The 26537-nt window shown below is 33.5% G+C and overlaps 1 protein-coding gene across 3 annotated transcripts in view; it reads left to right on the forward strand.

The window, feature by feature from the left end:
• Positions 1-26537, forward strand: part of NAALADL2 (N-acetylated alpha-linked acidic dipeptidase like 2) — a 1599429-nt gene that overhangs the window by 1164027 nt on the left and 408865 nt on the right. For all 3 annotated transcript variants that reach the window (XM_081570965.1, XM_081570964.1, XM_081570966.1), the window contains 2 exons: positions 928-1133; positions 5374-5493. In XM_081570965.1, the coding sequence (XP_081427091.1) occupies positions 928-1133; positions 5374-5493 (326 nt within the window). The remainder of the gene's footprint in view (positions 1-927; positions 1134-5373; positions 5494-26537) is intronic.

A 26537-nucleotide genomic window follows, 5' to 3' on the forward strand; every position in this document is an offset into this window, starting at 1 on the left:
GAACAAGCTTGGTAAGGTCATACAACTAGTAAGTCAAATACCCTGGATTCCATCCCAAGCAGGAAGTCCTTAAACTCTGCACACTTAACCATCATGCTATGGAACATCTGCTCAGAAAATGACACTTAATGAAGAAAAGCATTTTTATACAAATTATAGGGCTACTTGCTCAAGTAAATTTAGGTGTGTGCCAACAACATTCAAAGACAACAAAATCAGAGGAAACTCTGGAGATGCATTTGTAGTCTACCTTATTACTGACAATAGTCAGTTAAATATGTTGTTCTGAACTCATCCATGTGTCATGGAGACCTTTCTAGTAATGTCACTAATCAATTTTGTATGATTCTATGAAATAAAATATGTGAAAAGAGAGTAGTTGGATGACTTTTGATGGTGATTTTTTTTCCATCAAGGAAAGGAGAGGGGTTTAAACTATAAGTTAGAAATGAAAACTGATTCCCTAAATACTTCATTTATTGCAAAATTCCTACATGAGTACGACATTGTTAACATTTACAGTTACTGAATAATTGTTCCATCAAATGTAAGAATAGTTCATTAATATTTACTGAGCATATATGCATTGTTTATAGGGCACTTCCCACTATAATCCTTGAAAAATGTTAGATAAGGCTTTCATTGTGGCATATTTGTATACTTCATTAATTAATATGCATGTTGCAGAGGACAGTAATATGGATCTAAGCTTTGGATTCATAATTGAGTTCAGCAGCTGCCTCTGCTTTGATATACACAGATGTGTGAATCAAGACAGTGGGTGAAAAATGTTAAAGTAGTCCTAATTATTAGAATAATTTTACATAATTGTTGCTTGGTTGTGCAATAGGATTATGTAAATGTCATTAAATTTATTGTTAAGGTTTATATTATATTTCAGTGGCTCTTGTTTCCTTCTATTTCCAGACCGTTATGTCATAGTTGGCAGCCATCATCATACCGCTCACAGTTATAATAGACAAGAATGGGCTAGCAGCACTGCCATCATCACAGCTTTTATCCGGGCCTTGATGTTAAGAGTTAAGAGAGGGTGGAGACCAGACCGTACTATTGTTTTCTGCTCATGGGGAGGAACAGCTTTTGGAAATATTGGCTCCTATGAATGGGGAGAGGTAAATGTACATTAATTATTGTGCCTTGCTCTCATACTTGCGCTGTCATGCCCTCTGTCTCTCGCTCTCTCTTACTCTCTGGACTAGAATAGACAAAGGAAAACTGATGAATCCATTAACAGGAACGTGCATCTCAACCAGAGTGTTCTGTATGCTCACTGGCTGAGATCACCTCTAACAATGCTCAGGAGTTAGATTTAGACCACAGTGAATTGTATGTGGTCTGCAACTATCTTATTCTTGTTGCTACCAGACCTACAGACTCTAATATACCTGCAATGGAGTTTACCTGGTTATTATGTCAATCCTTAGATTGACAGGCAATGGACAAGAAATGATCAAGTGATACATACAGTTACCTTTTTATTTTATAAACCTTCTAGCAATTTTCTGAAATTAGGAAACAATCTTATGTGTTAAATGTGTATTAACTTGGCATTATATCTTACCTAAACAATATAGAGATTGGCCTCAATACAGCAGTTTCCTTTTTTCTGCCTTGTTTTTTCCCTCCCATCAATCCTTCTTCTTATCCTTACACCCCTATCTCCCTGCTGCTTCTTTTCTACTTGCATCTCTACCTATCTGCTTACCTGCCTACTTGCCTAACTACCTTAGGTAGGCTTTGTTTTGGAGAAGGAAATGAGAACGCACTCCAGTATTCTTGCCTGGAGTATTATAGCCTGGCAGGCTATAGTCCATAGGGTTGCAAGTCAGACACAACTTAGCAAGTAAACCACCACCCAGCCTTTATTCAAAGGAAATCTTTTGTGTAATGGATTACAGTTAGAATACAACTGGAACAAATTTTTAAATGCGTCTGATATGTCTGTGTCTCACAAATACACTATGTTTTTAATGGGATATGACAACTTTGGATTTATTCCACATTAACAGCAATAAACACACCATAAAACTCTTAGATTTTCTATTTTCTTTTATGATTTTATAAAAAGAATTTTAACAGAAATAAGGATTAAAAAAAACCTACATAAGTTTAACTAGGAAAAATAAAAACATTTGATATTCTAGTTTGTTTACTACTTTAGCTTTAGAGGAAAAAAAATCCCAAATATATAATGAGAAATTCTCATTTCATTTTTCATTTAATCACTCAAAAATACACAAAATGTCTATTGGCTATCAAAAAATAATCAAAAAGGTATACGAATGAAGCTAGCAAACCTCCTGTTTAATTTGAGAGAAAGAGGTTTCAAAATGAGAAAAATTTTACAGTTGTAAAGTTTATCAAGATTCATACATTGGAAATCAAAATACTTTTCTGTATTTAAATTAGTGGTATGAATTTTTTTTCCATTACTCAAGAAAACTAATTCAAATAAAGAAATTCTATTGCTGACAGAATCTTTTAAAGCTGACAAATTTTTAGTAAGATGAAAAACATATTAGCTAAAGCAATCTCTCAAACTTCTATTCCAAATTCCTTACTTTAAGGATATAAACAATTTAAAAAACAATTTGGGGAGTATATATGTGATATGGGCTGATTTTAGTAACTCAGAAATTTTTTATCATGAAAACAATGTTTTAGTTTTCTTGTAGCAATAAGGCACATTTTTAGAAAGTATCTTTAAGATTCTTTCAAAAAATTTATTCCAGTATTTTATACAACCTTTTCCATAATACTTTTCAGTCAATTTATTTTAATTCTAACTTAGCACACATATTTCTAAGTTGTGTTCTCAAAGTAGGCTTGTGCAACAATAGTAGTTCCTAACTTAAATTCCTAAATATCATTAACCCCTCTGCATGGGGAAGTATATTGCAAATAGTTCTTGAATTTATTTGAGCATCATGCATGGTAACCATAAATTAATTCAGTATTGTGATCCTTTATGTGTGTGAGCAATTATATTTTCACGTTAAGTAAATAATTTTTGTAGTTAATAAAATATTTTATTTATTGACTCTGTTGTACCTTTTGGTCATTTGATATTTTCTCAAACAACAGATACTAAAAATACAACTATTATAATGTAAGAGTCCACAGGAAAAAATGTTTCATATAGAAAATGTTCTTCCTATTCAAAAAGGTTAGAGACCTATGTCTTAAAGTATTTATGTGTATATGCATATTTCGAAACTAATTATACACCCAATCACTTTCTGGCTTTTTCCATGACTAGATGAGCAAAAATATATAATAAAGAAAATAGTGAATACTGTATAATTTAATTATTAGCTCATAAAATGTACTATGAGGAGAAGGCAATGGCACCCCACTCCAGTACTCTTTTGCCTGGAAAATCCACTGGACGGAGGAGCCTGGCAGGCTTCAGTCCATGGGGTAGCTAAGAGTCGGACATGACTGAGTGACTTCACTTTCACTTTTCCCTTTCATGCACTGGAGAAGGAAATGGCAACCTACTCCAGTATTCTTGCCTGGAGAATCCCAGGGACGGCGGAGCCGTCTATGGGGTTGCACAGAGTTGGACACGACTGAAGCGACTTAGCAGCAGCAGCAGCAAAATGTGCTATTGTAAACTGCTGTATCTGAGATTATTTCAGTGTAGTTCATGGAGTATTTTTGTAACAATCGGGTTGAGGAGGAATTTAGAAAACTATTTGTTTTCCTGTTCTGTCTACTCTTATCAAACCTACTTTTTGTGATAATGGAAGACTTTTTTCTTTTAGATGAAACCAATTTGTGCACTAAATATATTCCCTAATGAAGATGAGTGAGGAAAGCACTTGTTGACAGGTCATAATGCCCTTTCTAATTTTGTTTTGCTCATGATCCCCTTGAAATGCAGAGTTATAATTAAAAGGATTAGGTTATACTGGGCAAATGGAATTTATAGTGATAGAATTATTAGATATTTGACTCAATACTGATTTTGATCCTTGAAGAGAATTATGACATTCTACTAAATAGGTTCTTTAAAAAAAGCACCGTCTCTCCTGTGAAGAATCTTCATCTCAGGCTATTATGAAAATATTATAGATTTTGCAATCAAAGAAATCAGAGTTCAAATCTTCTGTACAATAGAACACGTGATCTTAGGCAAGAGTAATTTCTCCAAGGCTTGATTCCTCCTAAAAGTGTACTGATGTCTATGTTAAGAGGTTCTCATGAGAATTAAATGGACTGACTTATAGACATTGTCAGTGTGGTGGTATGTTAATAGAAGCTGTTTTTTTTTTATAGCTCTTGGGTAATAATGAACATTTTTAATAACAACATTATGTGTAAAGCAGAGTGCTTAAGCTTAAAGTTCATCGTTTCTATTCAAAATATTTGTTTTTAAATGAATTGTCTTTTCACCTCTTTTACAGAGGTATAACTGAATTTTCAACATAAACTAGGAATAATATTGAGGTGCTGGATATATAAGCCTTTGCAGACTTTCATCTGATAGTGTTGGAAGAAGAAAAAAATATTTTTAAGGCATGAATTAATAAAATTTTTAGGGTGTTCGTATAAACCTGCCACCATGATAATTACTCATTAAATATTTGTGTAGGAAAAGGAAGAAAATAACAGAAGGGCTTCTTAGTGGTAACTTATCAATAGGATCAGTGGTTTTCAATTTTTGGAATTTGGGTTTAGCAGAGAAGTGGAATAACTAATCTACTGAATCATTTTATGCTAGTTTATGGGTGAAATGCATCATTTTATTTCAGGTAATGTGTGCAGGGCCACAATTGTATTATGCCCTATTTTGTTCAGAATAAAGAGCCACTTTGTGCAAAATGTAGCTCAACACTCCAAAGGAAAGGGCTGGTTTTATCAAACACTGAAGTGATTTATCCATGTCTGTTCTCCAATTCAAAGTCTGTAAAGTTAAATGCTGTCCTAGAGCAAATATTCCATCCTGTATTCTGAAGTTGAATTTCATACTATATAAACCATATAAGGATATTTTTCTCTTAAATTTTTCTCTTAAATTTTTGCATTTTTGAGGGACATGAACATGCCTTAAAATATTGTGTTGTATATTGCATGGATATACAATGAGGAGTATACATATTTAAAATGCATTTTAAATATTGTATTTAAGTATTTAAATACTACCCTTACTACTGTTATTTAAAATACATTTATGACCCTTGAGTACTCTATTAAATAGTAAGAGATTGCTTTAAATACAAAATATAAAGTATTATGCAAGGTAATGATTTTAGGTAGGACGTGTTTATTTTTCAACATGTAACTGATAAAGTGGAATCTGTCACTTTTATTTATCTTAAAGATATAGTTTTCTTTTTTTAATTTCAGGATTTCAAGAAGGTTCTGCAGAGAAATGTTGTGGCTTACATTAGTCTCCACAGTCCTGTAAGGGGTAACTCAAGTCTCCACTCTGTTGCTTCACCATCTCTTCAGCAACTGGTAGCTGAGGTAAGATGAACCATATTCACTGTCTTCTTCTGCATAATCTGGCATTTCTTAATATTTTTATTTTTTTAAATATGCATGAAACTATCCATAAGTGTTTTAAGGAGTGATTTATTCCTGACTTTTTATCATCGTCTTTTCAACCAATGTCCTATGTTCTGAAATTCTTTATTTACTACACTTTTATGGTTATAGTTGTAAGTGTGAATTATACATCTATAGAAAATGTGTGTAAAAGTGTAAATTTATTTCTTAAAAATTGAATTTAGTGCCTAAGTTCCCAATTCTGCCAATTTTGGCATGTTGTGATAAACTTGGTTATTTGGGGATTTCTTCTCCTTCAGTTATGTTTTGAGTAAATGTGGCTCCTCTCCTATCTTTTCAACCATGGGGTAAGCCTCCTCATAGCAGGACCTGTGTCTTATTCCTAGAATAAAATGAGAACTTGATTCAAGATACTTGGAAGGTATTGTTTGAAAAAAGTTTATGGAAAAAGAAAGCGTGTTTTTTCTTAAAAGTACCTTGAAAAAAATTCATGCAGTTTGTGATAAAGTCTTACTATAGTTATCTATGTATTTATTTTTAATTTAGCTACTTCTCATCTGTTTCAAATAAATTTGGGGGACATATTTCCTCTTTTATAGGTAGAGTTCACACTTTTGTTTCTGTACTCTTTCTATGACTTTCACCCAGATGACATGTGTTATGTCTAGAAATGAAAGCAATCATGCCACCACTCTAGGGTGGTTTCCTCCCAATTCCAAGCACTAATGATATATATTAGAAAATGACCTTTTAGATGCCCACAGAGTTTGCAGTATCACTGAAACTGAATTAGAAAAAGAGAAAGAGAATGAACAGTGCCTTGAATTAGCCATAATTCTTGTTTGCAATGTAATGCAAACTAACATTTTATAACTTTCACAAAGTATTTTCTAGTTTAATAGGTTTCATTGACATTTCCATGTGTAGTATAATAATGAGAACATTATGGAAGATGAAATAGATAAATCTGTACATTTAAGATCAGCTAAACTTCAATGTGTGTGTCCTAAATCATATCCAGATCTGTAAGTGAGTCCCTCCTGCTCTTTTACTGCTTCGAATTCTCTGACTTTCTTAAACGCCTGGGAAAAAAGTCACAGGAGGAGTCAGTTGTAGATGTCTCTCTCAGGAAGTTAAGATATTCCTGAGTAAATGGATTAACAGGAAGAAAAAATTATGAGTTCAAATATCCAGTTAGTTTAAAAATGATGTATTTTCGTTTTCTTGTATTACAATTTTCCTATTTAAGAATCTTGAAAGATATGTAATCACTGAAATTGATATACAAAAATAAATAAACTGTTAAGGACTTTATAGTCCTTAGAACTATCTACATATACAATATTAACTCTAAAAAAAGTCTGCAAATATAGTACTATTTAAAATGTCTTTGTACATCTTATAATAGAGGGCTGTAATATAGCTTACAATCTAACCTAAAAGTCTGAGAATATGGCATGGTTTCCAATAATGATAGATGTACATCCTTATTTGTTGGTAGAGGAAACATTTTGTTCTATATTTGAAAATAATTATATTAATACTAATCTAAGAATGAACTGGAATCTGTAATGAAAGAAAATTTCTTTCAGTTGAGATCGTGTGTGTCTCTGTGTGTGTTCTATAGAACAATTTGGAAGGGTAGGATTATCACAAGTTCAAACAAACCATGGCATAATCTAAAATAGTGGGGTTTACTTACCTATATATGTGTATGTTATTTATATAGAACAAATATATGATAATTTAAGGTATATTTGTATACAAAATTTTAATGTCACATTTTTCTTTAAGATATATAAGTGCCCTTAAAAATATAAAAGTCAACAGAACCAAAGGAAACAAACCTCAATAATTTGTATGATTTAGTTAATATAACCCTAGTGGCATATAAAAGAAATATGTAAAACGTTCCTTTCAAAGAAAGAACTTAATTATAACATCAGGACATATTGTAACTTCACTTACAAAGACAAAAATATTTTATCAGTCTTTAGTATCTTTATATTTCATCAGTTTATTTAAATCCTTACCATATACACCTGTCATGTCCCATATAATCCAGTACAACTGCACCTCCCCCCACAAACAATTAAGCAAACAGAACACATTCAGAATGATTCAACATGGAACAATATTTTCTATAAAGAAAGCATGCTGACTAAATTGAAGATGACAAAAGATTGTATAGAATTAAGTACTCTTGTATAGCAAGTACAAATTCTAGAAGACCTTGCTAAGTTCATGTGGTGGACATCAATCTGTTAGGTGAAATTTTTAAATAATTAATGTACGGTACTGCATTTATTTAAAAAATAGACACAATATAGGCTATTTTATTGAATTAGAACCTTGATGAATACCAAAAATATGAAAAAGTTTTCCTAAATCAAACATCTTAAACAGCTTAAACTTCATTAATAATGTGTTATTCCAATCAAGAAAGATGGTAGACTTCTCTATATGCGATCCATCAGACAGTTTAGTAAGGATTTTTGTTTGCTTGTTTTTATTTAAGACTTACTAGGTAATATTAAGTATAATTTACCCTTATAAAATTCTCCCTTCTTGTGTGTACAGCCTGATGCTTCTTGACAAATATATGTATTTATTTAAGCACGACCACAATCAAGCTATACAGTATTCCTATCACTCACAAAAGTCCCATCAAATCCCTTTGTATTCAGTCTCCTCCCTTCATCTCCAGTTCCTGGTAAACACTGATCTGATTTCTGCCCTTGTAATTTTGTCTTTCAAAATACCATAAAAAAAGGAATCATACAGTATGCAACCATTTGTGTGTTGTGTCTTTTCCATAGCACAATGATTTTTAAAATCTACCCATGTTTTTACATGTGCCAGTAGTTCTACAACATCTTGCTAGACCACTAAGGAAACGGTGAGTCATGACTAGGATGAGTGCAGTACCGTTGGACTCTGGTTTGATGTTCTAACTTTGGTTTAAGAAAATAAACTATTTCCCTGGGGTTAGCCCAATAAAGTTGAACTAAATCATCCTAAATGAAAGGAATGATTCCATCCTAAGTGATGGAATCTTTCAAAGATTCAGAAATCTCTAATTAATCTTAATTCACTGCAGTGTTTAAAGGTTCTTCCTGGGATTCTTGAAAACTTGATTTTAAAAAATTGCCCAAAGAACAGTGAAAAAGTTGATAGTTACCAAAGTTGGGTAATTGGAACATGAGAGTTCATTGTACTGCTCTGCTCTCTCTTCTTTTGGGTTTATTTGGAAATTTTAATTATAACTTGAAAAAATAATCTCAAAGTACTTAATTTTTCTAAGCTATAATGCTGATAAGTAACAAATTATTTTGTCTTCTGAAAGTAGCAATAATCTGCCAATGACTTACACATCAAGTGGTAATAAGAAGCAATAGCCAAGGCTTTTATATGGTCAACTTTTTCTGGAACTTTTATAACTTTTTCTGTTCTTTTGTGTGATAAATATTTTTATAAAATAAAAATCATTAGTTCACTTAAAATTAGCTTATAAGTGTGAGAATTTAAAAACAAAACCCTACAAAATAAATATTCATATTTCTTAAAATTTTCCATTTAAGAAATGAATATATATATATTTTAAAATGATAAATTACTTTTCTTTTGTGAAAATATTCATTTCATATTAATATTTTACTTATGGTTGACATTTTTTTCTGAAAAATATAGGGAAATAATTTTAAAATATTTTCCTGTAATAGCAATGATAAAGTGTGCATTATAGACATCACAAAAGTATGTCAGTCATATGAAACAAAGGATTTTTGATAAAAATCTAGTAAAATAGTCACAAATTAACTTTTAGTTGAAAAAAAAATCTCATCTGCATGGTACCTTAAAGAATTCAGATGTGAACCTCCTAATTTTGACTCTGTGGTTGGAGGTCATTTGGATTTATATGATTGTTTCCAGTTTTCAGCTATAATGAGTTAGTTGTTATTATTATTCTCATGAGTTGGTAGAATGTGTGCACTCCTTTTTCTTGAAGATTTATATAGAAGTGGAATTGCTAGGTCACCAGGTTGCCTTGTGTTTAACTTTAGTTGACACTGCCCAAGAGGTTTTCTAAAGGACTTATACCATTGACACCTCCACCAGCATGAATGTTTCAGTATCACAGTTGCTCCATGTCATCCCCAACATTTGGTTCTATCATTCTCATGAATGTATGGTGGTATATTTGGAGGTTTTAATTTTAATTTCTCTGATGATTACTAATATTAAACACCTTCTCACATACTCTTTTTCTTATCAATCTGCCAGTTCTTTCTATATTCTCGGCACAAGTCTTTTGTTGGTTATATATTGTGAATTATTCTCGCAATCTGAGGTGTGACTTTTCACTCTCTTATTAATCACTTTATTATTTTTTATCAGTTTCTCTTTGTAAATCCTTTATACAGCCTTTATTGTTCCTATATCTTATTGTGTAAAACTGGTGAACTTAGTTTAAATCTAGTATTGATGCTTAAGGAGTATTCGAGAACTTTATAACCCACTATGTTGTCCACAAACATTTGAGTCTATTACATATATGTTGTTCGTTCTTCTGGCAACTATAGAATGTTCTGTGGGGATGAGTGAAGTCCCCATACCCAGGTCCCCTGAATGAATAGGGAATAAAAGATCCTTTGTAAGATACATTTCCTTAGAAAAAAGCTCTTTCTTAAAAAAAAAAAAAAAAAGTCAACTGACCCGTTAAATATTTAGTAAAGGATGTAAGGCCACTGACTTTTTATTAATGATAAGCAGTTGACTTCATGGAAAATAGGTTATGAAATTGAAGACAAGATTTCTTACCAAATAGTAGTTTTGGATATTAGGATGCAACACAAGCATATGCTCTCTCTCCATACATATTGCTATTTTACCTTTGTTTTTTGAAATAATCTTTCATAGATCACAGAAAGTATTGATTTTGCCTTTAGAAAAGCAGAATTTGATCATCCATGTATTAGTCAGTGTTCTGTGACTCTCAAGTAAATAGTGTTGAAACTTCTAAGAAGTTATTTTGAGGAAGCCTTAAGCATCCATACATATGAAAGTAGTCAATCTAGATATGTTCTGCTTAAATGTTGCTTTTGAAGTATCTGCCAGAAGCTTGCAAACCTGATCAAAACTAAACAATTGCATCAATATTGTAACTGTCCACAGAATAGGCAGTGATTTTTTAAAAGTCCTGAAAAAGTTGCAAAGATTTGTTTGTAGGATGTGTTTTTTAATATGTCTTATTTTTTTATATACCAAAAACTGTGCGCCAGAAAATATAGTATATATATTTAATTTCAACTAAATTCATTAGAAGATTTAGCCCAGAATCATACTACAGTATGATTTCATTGTGAATACCCCCGGTCTGTTTCAGAGTTCTATAATGTGATAAGTATTTATAGAGAACCCAACTGCATACAATTGCTTCAGTTGTGTAAGGCACATCATAAGTAGATGAAGTGCCCCTTTTGGCCAGGAGTTTATGATTTTACCATGAACTTAAGACATGCATGACTAACTAAAATATAAGGGTGACTGTGATATGTGTAAACTGGAATACACAGGAAATAAATCATTGATTTAATTCAAAATTATGCATTAAATAACAATGGCACAAAGTTTGAATGTACTCAGAATCTGTCTTTTCAGACCTCTGTATTTTGATCATGGAAACAAACTCTTCTATTGAACTACCAGTGCTTCTTTTCAGATCACACAAACTGATGTTCTTTCCTATTTCCACCATCAAATCAAGTGTAATGTTGTTATGCTTCTGCTCTTTTTGTCTTGTGTTGAGGGGCGCTGGACTGACACAATTATGTCTGCCATGGTACTTGTGTGGTTGTTACTGATTGCTACAGTGCTGGTTTGCCTTCTGACGGACCATGCTCCTATTCTATAGAATATAAAAACAGTGCATGAGAGATATGTTAGCCGCAGAAGCTTATTGGTTCAATTCTTGAGTTAAGAGGAGCCTGATTTTCAGTAACAGAGTTCTTGATCAACAGTTTTTATTTTTATTATAAGCATGTACATTCTGGAATTTAAAAAAAATAAAATAAAATAAAACCCTAGTTTGCTAGGGCAGTCATAACAAAATACCATAGATTGGATACCTTAAGGTACCCAAAACAGAAATTTATTTTCTCACAGTTCTGAAAGTTGGAATTCCAAGATAAGCTGCAGGTAGCGTAGATTCACCTCAAACCTGTTTGCTTGATTTGCAGCCAGTCACCTACTCACCCTATCCTCAAATGGCCTTTTCATCAAAATGTACCTATTCCTGGTGTATCTTTCTCCTTTTATAAAATCAGTTGTCCTATTGCATTAGGGCATCCACCTTATGATCTCATTTAACCTTAATTAATTTCTTGGGCTCAGATGCAGGAACCTGGGTTTGATCCCTGTGTTGGGAAGATCCCCTCGAGAAGGGCATGGCTACCCACTCCAGTATTCTTGCCTGGAAAATTCCCTAGACAGAGGAGCCTGGCAGGCTACTGTCTGTGGGGTCGCAAAGAGCTGGACATGACTAAGCAACTAACATTTTCACTTTCAATTACCTTCTTAAAGGCCTTGTCTCCAGTTACAGTCACACTGGAGATTAGATTTCAACCTCGGTTTGGATAGGACATAATTTAGTCCATATTACTGACCAAAATGCACAGTGGTTGAGTACAGAAGATAGTGTAATAGAATTGAAGGAGCTGTCTTTTTCTCTCTGTTGTTGATAATTGTGATGGACAATACTGAAACAAAGCTTACTTTCTATTCTTCTTTCTTTAAAATATGAGTAAAATTGACTCTGAAATATTCTTGTACTGACTTGTCTGTTATGATACATGGTGTAATTTTTGTTTTTATCTTTTATTTTTTAAGGAGAGATTCTTTGCACTCTCTGTTCACTACGAATTCCAACTCTTTTTAGTGGATTCTACTTAATTTATCTTCCTTTCTGCAGTTTCAGCTACAAGTAGTCAACTTAAGTGACCATAAAGACCAATAAACTGATTTAAAACCCTTTCTTCCACTAATTTACCACTTCAATAAAGTCTCACATTTAAAATTGTAATTCTATTGGCAGGTTTATCTATCTCCTAGGTTTACAAGGTTTACTTTGTGTTAACATCAAGCAATTCCTCCAGTTTATTACTGTTTTACAAGGTTTTCTGTTCTGGATACGCTGACAATTTGTAAATCCCTTTTTATTTAAATCTAGATATCAAGGGAAGTCTTACTGAGATTCTGGCTAAAACCCTGAATTTTAGAAGGCAGTTGATTTAAATATGTGAACTATATAGCCAAAGACCAGTGCAAACAAATTGAAGTATTAAGAAATTTAGATTGAACATATTTGTACAATCAGAATGAACATCACATTTTTTAAATGGCTAGAGCTGACTTACTTATTGTCTGTGACTTTTCGGACATTAGAGTTCTCTACAGGACTCAAAGGAAAGGCCATTTTACTGAGGAGCTATGCTTAGTCATTTAGTCATATCTGACTCTTTGCGACCCCATAGACTGCAGCCTGTCCAGGCTCCTCTGTCCATGGGGATTCTCCAGACAAGAATATTGGAGTGGGTTGCCATGCCCTTCTCCAGGGGATCTTCCCAACCCAAGGATCAAATCCAGGTCTCCTGCATTGCAAGCGGATTACTGAGGAGAGGTATTAGTAAATCATCATTGTTGACAAGTTACATAAAATTGTTTCACTTGCATGGCATCTTTAATGCAGAGCTATACATGTTAGTATTAAAAAAAAATAAAATTCACTCTGATGAATTATTTTTCCCATCTGATATTTAATGTGTTTTAAAGACCTACCACTTATGCCATCAGTTAATAATCTGTATAGCAACCACAATAATAATGCTTTGCCATTCTGACTCAGGGCATTTTATGTAGAATATTTATGAGTAATGAAAGTAGTTTAAATAAACATGGTTTTATTTTTTTTTTAAATCACCTTTCAAATATAAGTACTGAGGTAATTGTATAATTTATTGGCACATGCTTACCTTTGATAAATTGAGTAAGTTATGGCTTTTTTGATTTGTTATTTCTCTTTCTCTTTAATTACATGTAATTCAGATATGCAGCATTATAATTCAACATTTGTATGCACTACATAGTGATCACCATTGCAATTGCAGTTGCCATCTTTTCCCATACAGTTGACCCCCTCACTAATTTCACCCAGCTGCCAACCTCCTTCCCCTCTGGTAACCACTAATCTGATCTCTGTATCTGTGAGTTTGTTTTTATTTTATTTTTTCACTGGTTTTGTTCTTTTAGATTCAACATATGAATGAAATCATATGGTATTTATCTTTCTCTTTCTGACTTATTTCACTTAGTGTAATACCTTCAAGTTTCATCCATGTTGTCACAAATGTCATGACTTTTTTGTTGTTGAATAATATTCCATTGTGTATGTATGTTACCAAGTGCAAATTCCTACTGCTTGCTGCATGACTGGCCAATAAATTGAAAGATAAGTTGTTTGGGCAAGGTATAGAAATTTTATTTGAAAAGTCAATGGACTGAGAAGATGGTGGACTAGTGTCCCAAAGAACCAGCTTTCTCAAGTTAGAATGTAGGCTTATTTATGCTAAAAGGAAAGGGAATATTCAAATACAAACTCTTTTGTTCTTGCAGCTCTGTACCTGGGTCTGATCACAATGTTCCTATAAGCTTTCAATAATATAATTGTTATTTTCTAATCTGGATATTTTGTATCTTTTTAAGAATGGAAAAGAGTTATACTTCTAAAGGTCAGAACATTGAGAATGGGCCATGATGTGTTATTTCAGACTATAGGCAACATTCTTTTAGGAAGATGCAGAGCAAGCATGACTAAACACAGGCAACAGAGTACAAGGGTTAGAGCTAAAGGCATTGATCAGATAAGAAGTCAAGTTTGTCCTTTATTACATATACTTCATATCTTCTTTATCCATTCATCCATCAGTGGAGCCTAGGTTGTTTACATATCTTTGCTTGTTGTTTCTCTTTTTCAAGTGGCATGTTAAGCAATTTTGTATTCTATTGACAAAATATTGCTGATATGTTTGGACATTGTTTTGCGTAGTACTATAACAAAGTAATTTGTTTCTGTACATTAAACACAAGTTATCTGAAAGAGAAATCTAAAAAGTATTGGCATTTAGGATAGCATTGAAAACAATAAAGTACTTAGAAATAAATTTAACCAAAGAGGGGAAATACCTGTACACTGAAAACTATAAGAGCTTGATGAAAAATGGTAGAAGAACACACAATTAAATAGAAAGATATTCAGTGTTCTTGAATTGGAAGAATTATTATTGTTAAAATGCCCATACTACCAAAATGATCCACAGAGTCAGTGAAATCTCTATAAAAATTCAAGTAGCATTTTTCCCAGGGAAAAACAAAAACAAAAACTACCGTACATTTGTATGAAACCACAAAAGGTATCACACTGCCTAATTTCAAGCCATATTATAAAGCTATAATAATCAAAACGGTGTGGTATTTGCATAAAAACAGGCCCATAAACTAGTAGAACAGAATATAGTCCAGATGTAAACCTATTTATTCATGGTAACCTAACTTTTGATAAGGGTGTGAAGAATGTGTAATGAAGAAAGAACAGTCTCTTCAATAAATGATGTTGGGAAAATTGGATATTCAAATGCAAACACATGAAGTTGGACCCCTAGCTTACACTTCTCATAAAAATTAACTCAGGACAGATCAAAAACTTAAATGTAAGACCTGAAACCATGAAAATCCTGAAAGAAAACACGGGTAAAAATATTCTTGACATTAATCTTGGCAATAATTTCTTGGATAAGATATCAAAATCATAGGCAACATCAACTAATATCAAGTAAATGCAAACTGAAGCCACAATATCTCCTCACACTTGTTAGGATAGCTATTATAAAAAAAAAAAAAAAGATAGTGGGCAACAAATATTGGTGATAATGTGGAAAAAAGGAAACTCTTATATGCTAGTGGTGGAAGAAAAATTATGTAGCCATTATGGAAAATAGTAATTAACTACCTCAAAAACTAAAAATTGAACTACTATATGACCTAGTGATCCCATTCCTGGATGTTCAATAAATGAAATTAGTATCTCTGAGAGAAATCTGCACTCCTACATTCATAAGCATTATTTACAGTAGCCAAGATTTGAAGACAACTTCAGTGTCCATCATCAGGTGAATGGATTAAAAAAAAGTGCACATATTGTAACTGATTAAAAAATGTGCTGTATCAATACATAAAATGGGATATGATTCAGCCATAAAAGAAGAAAGAAATCCTCTCATTTGCAACAACAGCATCAATCTGGAGGGCATTTTGTTAAGTGAATAAGCCAGAAGGAGTAAGACAAATATTCTTTGGTATTACTTACATGAGAAATCTTGAAAAAAGAGAGAGAGAGAGAGACTTCATAAAAACAGAAGAATATGGAGAACAGTGTGGAGATTTCTTAAAAAACTGGGAATAGAACTGCCATATGACCCAGCAATCCCACTGCTGGGCATACACACCGAGGAAACCAGAATTGAAAGAGACGCGTGTACCCCAATGTTCATCACAGCACCGTTTACAATAGCCAGGACATGGAAGCAACCTAGATGTCCATCAGCAGACAAATGGATAAGGAAGCTGTGGTACATATACACAATGGAATATTACTCAGCCATTAAAAAAATACATTTGAATCGGTTCTATTGAGATGGATGAAACTGGAGCCCATTATACAGAGTGAAGTAAGCCAGAAAGAAAAACACCAATACAGTATACTAATGCATATATATGGAATTTGAAAGATGGTAACGATAACCCTATATGCAAGACAGAATAAGAGACACAGATGCATAGAACAGTCTTATGGACTCTCTGGGAGAAGGTGAGGGTGGGACGTTCTGGGAGAATAGCATTGAAACATGTATATTATCATATGTGAAACAGAACACCATTCTATGTTCGATGCATGAGACAAATGCTCAGGGCCGGGGCAATGGGATGACCCAGAGGGATGGGATGGGGAGGGAGGTGGGTGGGGGGCCCAGGAAGGGGAACACATGTAAACCCATGGCTGATTCATGTCAATGTATGGCAAAAACTATTACAATATTGTAAAGTAATTAGCCCCCAACTAAAATAAATAAATTTATTAAAAAAAAAAAAAATACAGAAGAACAAAATGGTGCCTCTCAGGATCTAAGAGAGAGGGAAGTGAGTTTACGTCAGTCAAAGCCACAGATTTTTCAAATAAATTCTGAGGATCAAATATACAGGATGGTTCTTATAGTAATACAGTATTGTGTGCTTAAAATTTTTTTAGAGTATTTAAGTGTTCTCATGACACACATCAAAGTTATCTATATTAACTATGTAAGATAATAGATGCGTTAATTATCTCAGTCTTGGAAATCATTCCACAATGTGTGTATACACATCACATTCTCAATTTGTACATTTAAAAAATATATAATTTAAAAATTTGAAATAAAAAAATCTAAAATGAAAAACTAAATAAGCTCTCGGTAAAAGTAACAAATGTTTTGACTGAAAAAATGGTTCTTTGAAACAAGGAAACTGATATAATAATAATGTTAAATAAATGCTTAAACAAATAGTGTGTAAATGAACTTTGTTTTGAACTAATATTTTCCAGCGTGTGTTGTTTTATTTTTGAGCCCTTTTCCTATAGGCGTCTTGTGAAAATGGCCACAGGTACTGCTTTAAGCAAACTTTATATGTACTTAAAAGTTGGAATTTTTACAGAAACTTACATAAAGTTTCAATCTCTTCACTTTGAAAATGAACGTCTTCAAATGGCAAGATCTACAATTTGCATACACTTTTTCAAAAAAGCATGTCTATATACAGAGCTGATAAGACTTGAAGGCACAGATTATTCCTTCCCTTTGATCTGGAATTTCACCTGCAAATTCATAGCCTTAAGTGTCTTACAATTTGACACTAATCTCTCCACAGTTACTACTGTTAACTATATTTTCAGTTGCAAAGTTATAATTTTAAGAACAGGGTGATAAAAGAAATTGAACAGCAGAAGAAATTAAGCTATTTTAACTCTGAAACAATAATCTTCCTAAGGCAGTTTTCTGTATGTCTCCAAGGAATAAAGAAATCATTTCAGTTCAGCCTAAGGAAGAATTCTCAGGTAGGATGAATTATCTTAAAGTTCTCAAACACTGCAGATGATTTGAAGGAGGATCAAACATTTTTAAGGAAGGTGGTTCCAGTCAATCTTAATTTTCATAGTAACTCACTTCTTGTGAATGTATCCTTTGTGTTTACCTATTTGTTTGACATCATAATGTATAAGAAAACCTGCAGTTGGTTTCTTAGGCTCTGCTTGTTTCTAGGTTGTTAACTTTCATATTTATTGTTTACTTAACTATATTGTGCCTTTAGAAATTCTGGCTCTTAATCTCTAAGCCATGTATAATAACAGTTAGTGAATATGAGATCCTGATAATTTTAAGGCCAGTGTTGATGTTTACAACTGTTTTCTAAGTGGTGTAGGTAAATAAACATGGTGGAATGCTGCAGATATTCATCTGTGATAACCATCTCACCCTAAAGCAGCGCCAAGTCCTTTGTCTGTTGCAGTCAATGATAACTACAAAAAGAGTTAAAGGTGGGAGTAGCCTAGGTTTAAAATTGAAATAGACATGAATCTAAAGAGGATTATAAGGAAAAGTAATTTCAAATCACAGCATCAAAACTCGTACCCCTTTCCACAGCACCTTTAATCAAGTAAAGTAATACAGAATTATTTCACTTGAAAATTTCAGAGATTGAATGAAGGATATTAATTTATAAATTATGTTTTACATGAAGTTCAGTCATCTTTGAAATGACAGTTTTCTAGCTGTTTATAAAGTATCATTCAAAAAATTAAACAAATTTCAATAATATTCAGTAGGTAATTATAGGTTAATAAAATAATAAGGTATTGTATAAAGAAAGTGTACACTCTAGCTTGGTAAAGAAACACAAGGTGATTGAAATTTTCATTCTATCCTAAAAAAAGAAATTTGATGAAAGAACTCTGTACTAATTACAAGGGACTCCCTGAAAACTAATGTAGCTCCTTTTATTATTATACTGTGTTCTTTGTGGGGGGCTTCCCTGGTAGCAGAGTGGTAAAGAATCTACCGGCCAATGCAGGAGACCAGGGGTTTGATCCCTGGGTCAGAAAAATCCCCTGGAAAAGAAAATGGCAACCCACTCTAATATTCTTGCCTGGAAAATCCCATGGACAGAGAAGCCTAGCAGGCTACAGCTCATAGGGTCACAAAAGAGTCAGACATGACTTAACAACTGGAAAAAAAAAAAATGTATATATATATATATATATATATATATATATATATATATATATATGTTCTTTGTAGACAAATAATTTCACAGGGGAAAAAATAAAAGTGCAATCAGTCATCTATAACTTGTCTGTCTGGAGAAAACCACTAAGAATATTTTTCTTTATATAAAGCATGTAGATAACGATATAACAAAAAATAAAGAGAAAATATATAATGCATGTAGATATATTGTTATCAAAAGGAGATTCTTTATACTTTTTCTGTCCATATATTATAAATAGTTTACAGTTCAAAATATATATAGTAATAGTATTGGTACATAAGTGAATGTAGATGAAAGTAAGTACTACATGGAAATTCACTGTAATATACTTAAAACTTCTCTGTAAAGTTTGATTTTTTCAAAATAAATAAATTTAGTTAATGGATATGTATTATTTTATTGCATTTCTGTATGACCATTTGTTAACCAGTTGCCTCTTTAAACTTTTATATATTATTTTTTAAATTTTAGCCATGCTATTATTATTATACACATAGTTGTACAAACCCCTTGCCCTTTTCTAATGAGTTGCTTTATCATTAGGCAATTGCAGTAACAGAAGGAACTCTTTTCAAACAGAAGAAAGTTTTGATGGGGAATTAGTTGTTGTGAAGTATTTGCAAGGGCTGCAAGAGCCATCTCTAGGTCTTCCAGGAATGACTCACAGAACAGCATGATCATAGAGACCTTCTAAGTGTGTTGCTGCCTCTGCATGACCAGAAAGCTTGGGGATCAAGAAGCTACTGCCTAAATTGCTCGCCTAGAACCCAGTGTATTGACTAAAATCCAGAGAGCTAAAAGTTATTGACTAGGAACACATCACTTCAGCCATACAAGAAATGTTGTGCTCTGTTTACCAGGCAGACAGTGCCAGCCCACACTTCTGTGACTGTCCTGTCACAACAGAAACAGGTGCTGTGTTATATTCACCTTACTAATTGCAGGCTTGCATGTTCGTGGTGGCAGCTAGGTCTCAGCAAGTTGCAAAGTGATCATTAGCTTTCCAATCTCTAATAGTGAGGCAGCAAATCTTAGACTTTCTAAGAATTGATCCCATAATATTGTTAGATAGTTAGAATAGGCAACAGGAGTCCAAAATGGCGGTGGCTAAAAGACAAGGAAGGGAAAAGCCTGTGAAAATAGAGCAAAGGAAGGTCCGAGGACCGGAGTGAGGACCTCAGGTAGAACAAACAGCACTCCTGGCTAGCCCAATTTACATAGGGCAGGCCCAGGTGGGAGGAAAAAACATATAAAAAGAGGAGCCAAAGGGCCGCTGCTCCCCTTTCCCTCTCTTCTCTTCTTTGGGTCGGCATGCCCTCATGCCTCAGGATGTATTTTCCTGCTATTTTTTAAATAAAATTGAGCTGTAACATGGAGCTGTAACACTGATCTGTCTAAGAGCTATAACATGGTCTGTTCAAGACCTGAGAGCTATAACATGGTCTGTCCAAGACCGGAGGGCTATAACACGGTCTGACTGAGAGCTATGACACACAGAGGGCTCTAACATCCGTCGCTTCAAATTTTTGTTGAGACACGACAGAACCGAGGAGAATACACTCGCCTGACAATATGAACTATCTGGGTCAAAGGTTATTGGTTTATAACATCCTAGCAGTATATTAGAGCACCTAGTCTTGTAAAGAGTCTTTCACAGGATTGTGTTTTAACATCTTTTTAAAAATTATTTTCAAATATGAAAATCAAGCATGGTAGTACATATATTGCTGTTTAATTTATGTTGTCTATGCCTGATTGTGTGAGAAGAGGATTGCATTGTTGGAAGGTTTGGGGAAACAACTGTGTACATCAAAGAGAAGTTTCTAAGATATAGCAGATGCAGCTGTCCAATGCCCAGTTTTCTAATAGAAAAGGGTCATAAATTTTCAGCATTATCTTTTCCTTCAGATCTGTACTTAAAATCACCTTCTGAGTGAAAAATTCCTGGTCCCCAACATTTGAAGTATGAAACACCATCCTGACATTTTATATCTCCTTTAGTGTTCTATATTTTCCTCTCTAGCACATATCATTAACATATAATATAACTGGCAGTTTTGTTTATTACTTTTTTCCCCCCAGTAGAATGTAAACTCCTTGAAAGATTTGGACTGTTTGGTTCAATGCTGTATTTCCTGTATCTGGCAGGTAGAGATCATTAAATACTATATCTTAAATTAAATAAATGGACAAATACTTCATTTCTTACATGTTCTCTTTTTATTAAGTAAGGCATGTGTACAGGACTTTTTGCTTCCACGTAAAATGTACAGAGTTGCAGAGGACCAGTGAAAGTGAAGTGAAATCGCTCAGTCATGTCTGACTCTTTGTCACCCCATGGACTGTAGCCTACCAGGCTCCTCCATCCATGGAATTTTCCAGGCAAGAGTACTGGAGTGGGTTGCCAATTCCTTGCTCCCACTCTAAAATAAAAATGAGTGATACAGGTTACAAATGCATAGTTTTAAAAAATCTTTTAGAAATCTAAGATGCAAATAAGCCTAAATACACGGGGTCGCACAGAGTCGGACACGACTGACGTGACTTAGCAGCAGCAGCAGCAACACTGAAATGCAGAATGTGATGAGCCCTCTGTAGGACTTTGGCAGAATGACAAGATGAGGAGGTATCATGATAAGGAAAAATCAGAAAAACTTCAAATGAATTTTTTGCAGACCCCTTGGGATGGCCTGATGAGTCAGAATCCCAATAGCCTTGTCCACAAAGCCAGTATAAACCACCAACTCTTCCCTGTGGGTCTTCACTGATAACACCAGGTAGGACACCAGAGCCTGGAGAAGGGGCAAGTTAACTATGAGAAATCTCTCTGAAACACACAAGGAGTTCACCAAGTATAAGAAGCAGGAGCTGAAAGCGTGGTTAGGTTTCCTTAGAGAACTGCCTCTGCAGTGCTTCTGATCTGCACTGAACATCAAGAACTAGCGGGCCAGGGGCAAGGAAGGATATCTGAGAAAGATTCCTTTGAGGCATCCAGCATTTTAGTGGGTACAGTAGTGGTGGCTAAAGATACACGAGGAAGGTAGGTAAACTAAGAGAAATCCATCCTGGGTACCCTAAGTCATCAATAAGTACAAGGCAATAGCTACTGAAGTTTAGAGCAAGGCAGCAGGGCAAAAAGAAGTCTCCTGCAGTCAGAAAACAAGGCACAAGACTGTAAAGCAAAGCGAAAACAAGACAAAATAAAAGTGGCATTTAGGGTGCAAAACAGAAAGATCATGTATGCTTTGGAGTACTGGCCGCTAGACATAGAAGAATCATGCGAGTCCCATCAGGAATCAAATCTCAGCATGGAGCTTACCATAAATCACATTGTTAGCATAAACTCTTCAAGTCTGTGACTTAAAAATATTCTTAGCAGATCGACTATGCCAAGGGCTCAGAGCTCATCTCTCTGTAGTGTCCAAAGGCCAGTCCTTAAGAACAGCGTTTCTGAGAATGTTCTGGATTTAAGGCACCCAGGCCTACTAAGCCAATTGTTAACTCTTTTCCATGCAGAAATATTAAAATACTTTCTTCACACTGAAAGGAAATGATCTTCAGGGAGAAATAGCACACCAAATGTAAATATAATTGACATTTAATGGGCAAATGTGATAGATACATATTTTTAAAATTTTATATGTACCTGCTATAATGGCTAAAATTAAAAAGGCTATATTAGTACAATATTGACAGGGCTTTGGAGCAATACTTCATACTTCACTGGAGATTAAATAAAATGGTACTACCTCTTGAAAAATTGGTTTGGCAAATGAACATATATCACCCACAATACCCAGCAATCCCAAGTGTAGGTGTTTATCCAAGAGAAATGGAAAATATGTTCATGGTATTACCATGTTCAGTTACCATGAACAAACATGTTCATGGTAACTTTATTCACAATAGACCAAACTGGAAATAACCAAAATGTCTATTATTAGGAGACCAGATAAGCAAAATATGGTTTACTCATAGTAATAAAAAAGGAAGAGTCTATTGACATATACAAACTTTGGATGAATCTTAAAATGTTATGACTTGCCAAAGAAGCCAGACACAAGAGCACATTTATAAAATCCATTTATACAAAGTCCTAGAACCAATCTACAGTGAAAGAAATCAGAACTGTACTCACCTTTGGGTTTGGATTACCATTATAAATGTACTAAGTGTAAATCCTAAAAAAAAAAAAACCCTCAAAAAGGTCCATCTCATGCTTAGAAATACAGAATTTCTGATATAATAGTGTTGAGGCTAAGCACAAAATGATGAAAATACTGTTGAGAAAAAAAAAAAAAAACGTTATTCACTTTTCAATAAGAAAGAATTAGAGAAAATAAAATATACTTATCTAAGGGACGCATATTAGCCAACATCTAGAAAATCTCAGCATGAATGTTAAAGTAATCATTAGCTTCTAAGTCTGTAAAAATTGCAATAATTTTATATTCAGTGAATTTTTCACTTTGCACAGGAGACTCCTTAAATCTGAAATCTTCAAGAGGCTGCTATTCAGTATCAAATTTCCAATCACCAAATGTATCTCAAAAGATAAAATCATAAAAATTGTTAACTTCAAAAATGTAATCATGGGCTGCACTCATAGAGTTTATTTAACCAAGCTTTTTTAAGTAACTCAGGAAATCTGTACAGTTGGCAAAGAAGACCATGGTCTATGGAATGGTCCTTTAATCGGTCAGTGTCTTGAAGGGCATTTATTATAGAATTACAACTTTTAGCTCCCTTTGAAGAAATCTTTCAGAGTGCTGTATAAATTTTCATGTGACATTTTCAGAAATTTCTCGAAAGCTCGTTTCTTTGCATTTAAAAAGATAGTTGTTCTTATAGAATCATTGCTTCCTTAAAAGTAACTTATTCTTGTCTGCATGTTCACTAGCCTATTAGTTTAATTTGAGATTACTGATCCCTTTCAGCCTAAAAAATAAACAGTAAATTTAGATCAGACTCATAATTTATATGAATGCCATTCTGATGTTGATCTTAGGGAATTTTATGAGGAAAGCATAGCTAGATATTTAATATAACCTTTTGAGATTGACACGTAATACTTTTAGTTATTTTCTAAATCTTTTCTAATTTCCTTATGTGTTTTACTAGATGTAGGGAGTAGCATTTTATTTGAAAACTTCTCTGCTCATTTCAGTAATATATTTGAACATGGACACACAAATTAGATGTATGCACTTCATTTAGAAATTGTTCCTTAAAATAAACATACCTGAGACAAGGGATCAGGATTTTATAAATACACAAAATAATTACTTGAGAAACAAATGTCCCTGGGAAATGGTAATAGGTGAAGAAAATATTTATAAATCAAGTTGTTGCACTATAGGTAATACATATTCTTAACCTCAGTATTTTATTAGTTACATTTTATTCTATTAGAGATACATAGAGACAATTTTTGGAGAAATGCCGAAGACAGGCAGTCATTCTTTGAAAGCATTCACCCAGGAAGCTACCTGCCAGGCAACAAAGAAATTTAGTTGGAGTTGATTTCCCTTTTGTTTTTTCATCTACTCTTATTTTCCTGTAGGCCCTTTAAACATGTTCTTTACAAGCTACTTCATAAATCACCTTTTCTCATTTTTCTATCTCTTTTTCTTCCTTTCAAGGATTTTAAAAATCAATCTCCTCCTTATCTATCATTTAAAATTTTCTCTCACTTTTATTACTGATTTGATAGCCACACTGGACCTCAACTCAGTCAGTCACCCTCAGGGCTAGAACTTCAGGACTATTTACTATTTAAAATAATCTTGAAGGAATGCATTTGGTTTTTCAGGATGGGGTTGCTGAGGAGTATTCATTCAAACACAGGTGTCATATGTTGACAACAATGAGCTGCTGGTCTAGGAAAGACAAAACTGAGTATGCACTAGGGTAACTGAAAGTCTGTACTGAGTACTGAAAAACAGTGCAGACTTCTGCTGAGAAGAATAGAAAGGAAAATAAGTACTTATTAAGCATGTCCTATACTATATAGGCTTATATATTATTATATGTAATATATAATAATATATGTATTATAGGCATATACTATGCCTATATAAGCATAGGCTTATATATTATTATTATTATTAAATAATAATTTCAACAACTCAATACTTTTGGGATCCCAATTGTACTAAAGATACAATCTAGTTTTGCCACAAAGTGTTGCTAGTAATGAGATTAGACTGGCAGACATGTAAATTACAGCCAGATTGACTTCACACTTAGAGCAGTCAGTCTTGCAAACAGAGTAAAGCCATGGCTAACTGGGTCTCTTAGGAACAGAGATGTATTGAGGAATAAGATAGTTCAGCAGAAGGACCAGTTCCCAATCAAAAGCTTTATTTGGGCAACAGTGAAATTAAAAGAAAAATACTGATTAAGAGTCCTTTAACTGTGAATAGTGAACACAAGTGCACAAAGAATAAAATGTTTCCTGTTATTTTACAAGTTCATCTGCCAGGGAAACCCAGTTAGAAAAAAATTAATAATTGTATTCATAAAATATACATATTTATGAAAAGAGTTCACAGTTTGAGTAACATTGTAATAGTCAATATTTTCAAATAACAAAGTGTCTCTTGAAAGACATAATTATTTGCAAATACTATGCAACTAACATAAATCATATTTACAAGATATATTTTAATCATGTTATAAAAGCGCTGTCATTACAACTAAAATGCCACTTGATTGATACTGTATGCTTTAAATTAAGGATCCTATGTCCTGTGTACTCAATTGAGACTGCTCTTTGTATTTTATTAAAAAGAACATTATTTACACTTTTAGCAAAGAAAATAATGTTTTGATAGTATACAACTCATTCTTAAAATATTCTGCTATTGATGCATATGTTGATGTGTCCAGTAAAAACAAAAATACGTAGTGATTTAGGTTATTTTCACAGACTGTGTGTGTGTTCATTTGGTATTGATTAGAACTGAGGCTAATGGTTCCAAATATTAATAAGAACTATGGTTAACAACTAGATTATGAAAAGCAAATTCCATCGTTTAGATTGCCATCTTTAACCAGCAGCATAAAGAGTCTTTTTTTTTTTTTTCTTGTTGTCACATGATGAGAGGAGGTTGAAAGTTTGAAATCACTGTGTGGCTCTCTTCTGAGAAAATAGACTGCTGATTACTGTTCCTGTTAGAGGTGCTTTTTGTCTGTATAGACTAGCTCTAAGTTGAAATTCAAATACCAGTTGCCTTAATGGTTCTTAGCTTTGCCAGCTCCATTAGTTAAGGGTGAAGGGCAATAGGAAATACAGAGATCATGATATTAATGCGTATGTGCTTGTCTAGAAGGACCAATCTGGCTTGATGATTAGCTTTGTGATATTTGGTCAAGTGGTCAATCTCTCTCAGCTTTATTTGGGTTTGTTTGTTTCATCAGTTTGTAAAACAAGGATGAGAATTACATTTTCTTCAGTTCAGTTCAGTTCGGTCTCTCAGTCGTGTCCGACTCTCTGCGACCCCCATGGACGGCAACAGATGAGGCCTCTCTGTCCATCACCAACTCCTGGAATTTACTCAAACTCACATCCATTGAGTTGGTGATAC

This window comes from Giraffa tippelskirchi, chromosome 2 (genome assembly GCF_054371585.1).
Source record: "Giraffa tippelskirchi isolate mGirTip1 chromosome 2, T2T-mGirTip1v1.2.pri, whole genome shotgun sequence".
NCBI classification, from domain to species: domain Eukaryota; kingdom Metazoa; phylum Chordata; class Mammalia; order Artiodactyla; family Giraffidae; genus Giraffa; species Giraffa tippelskirchi.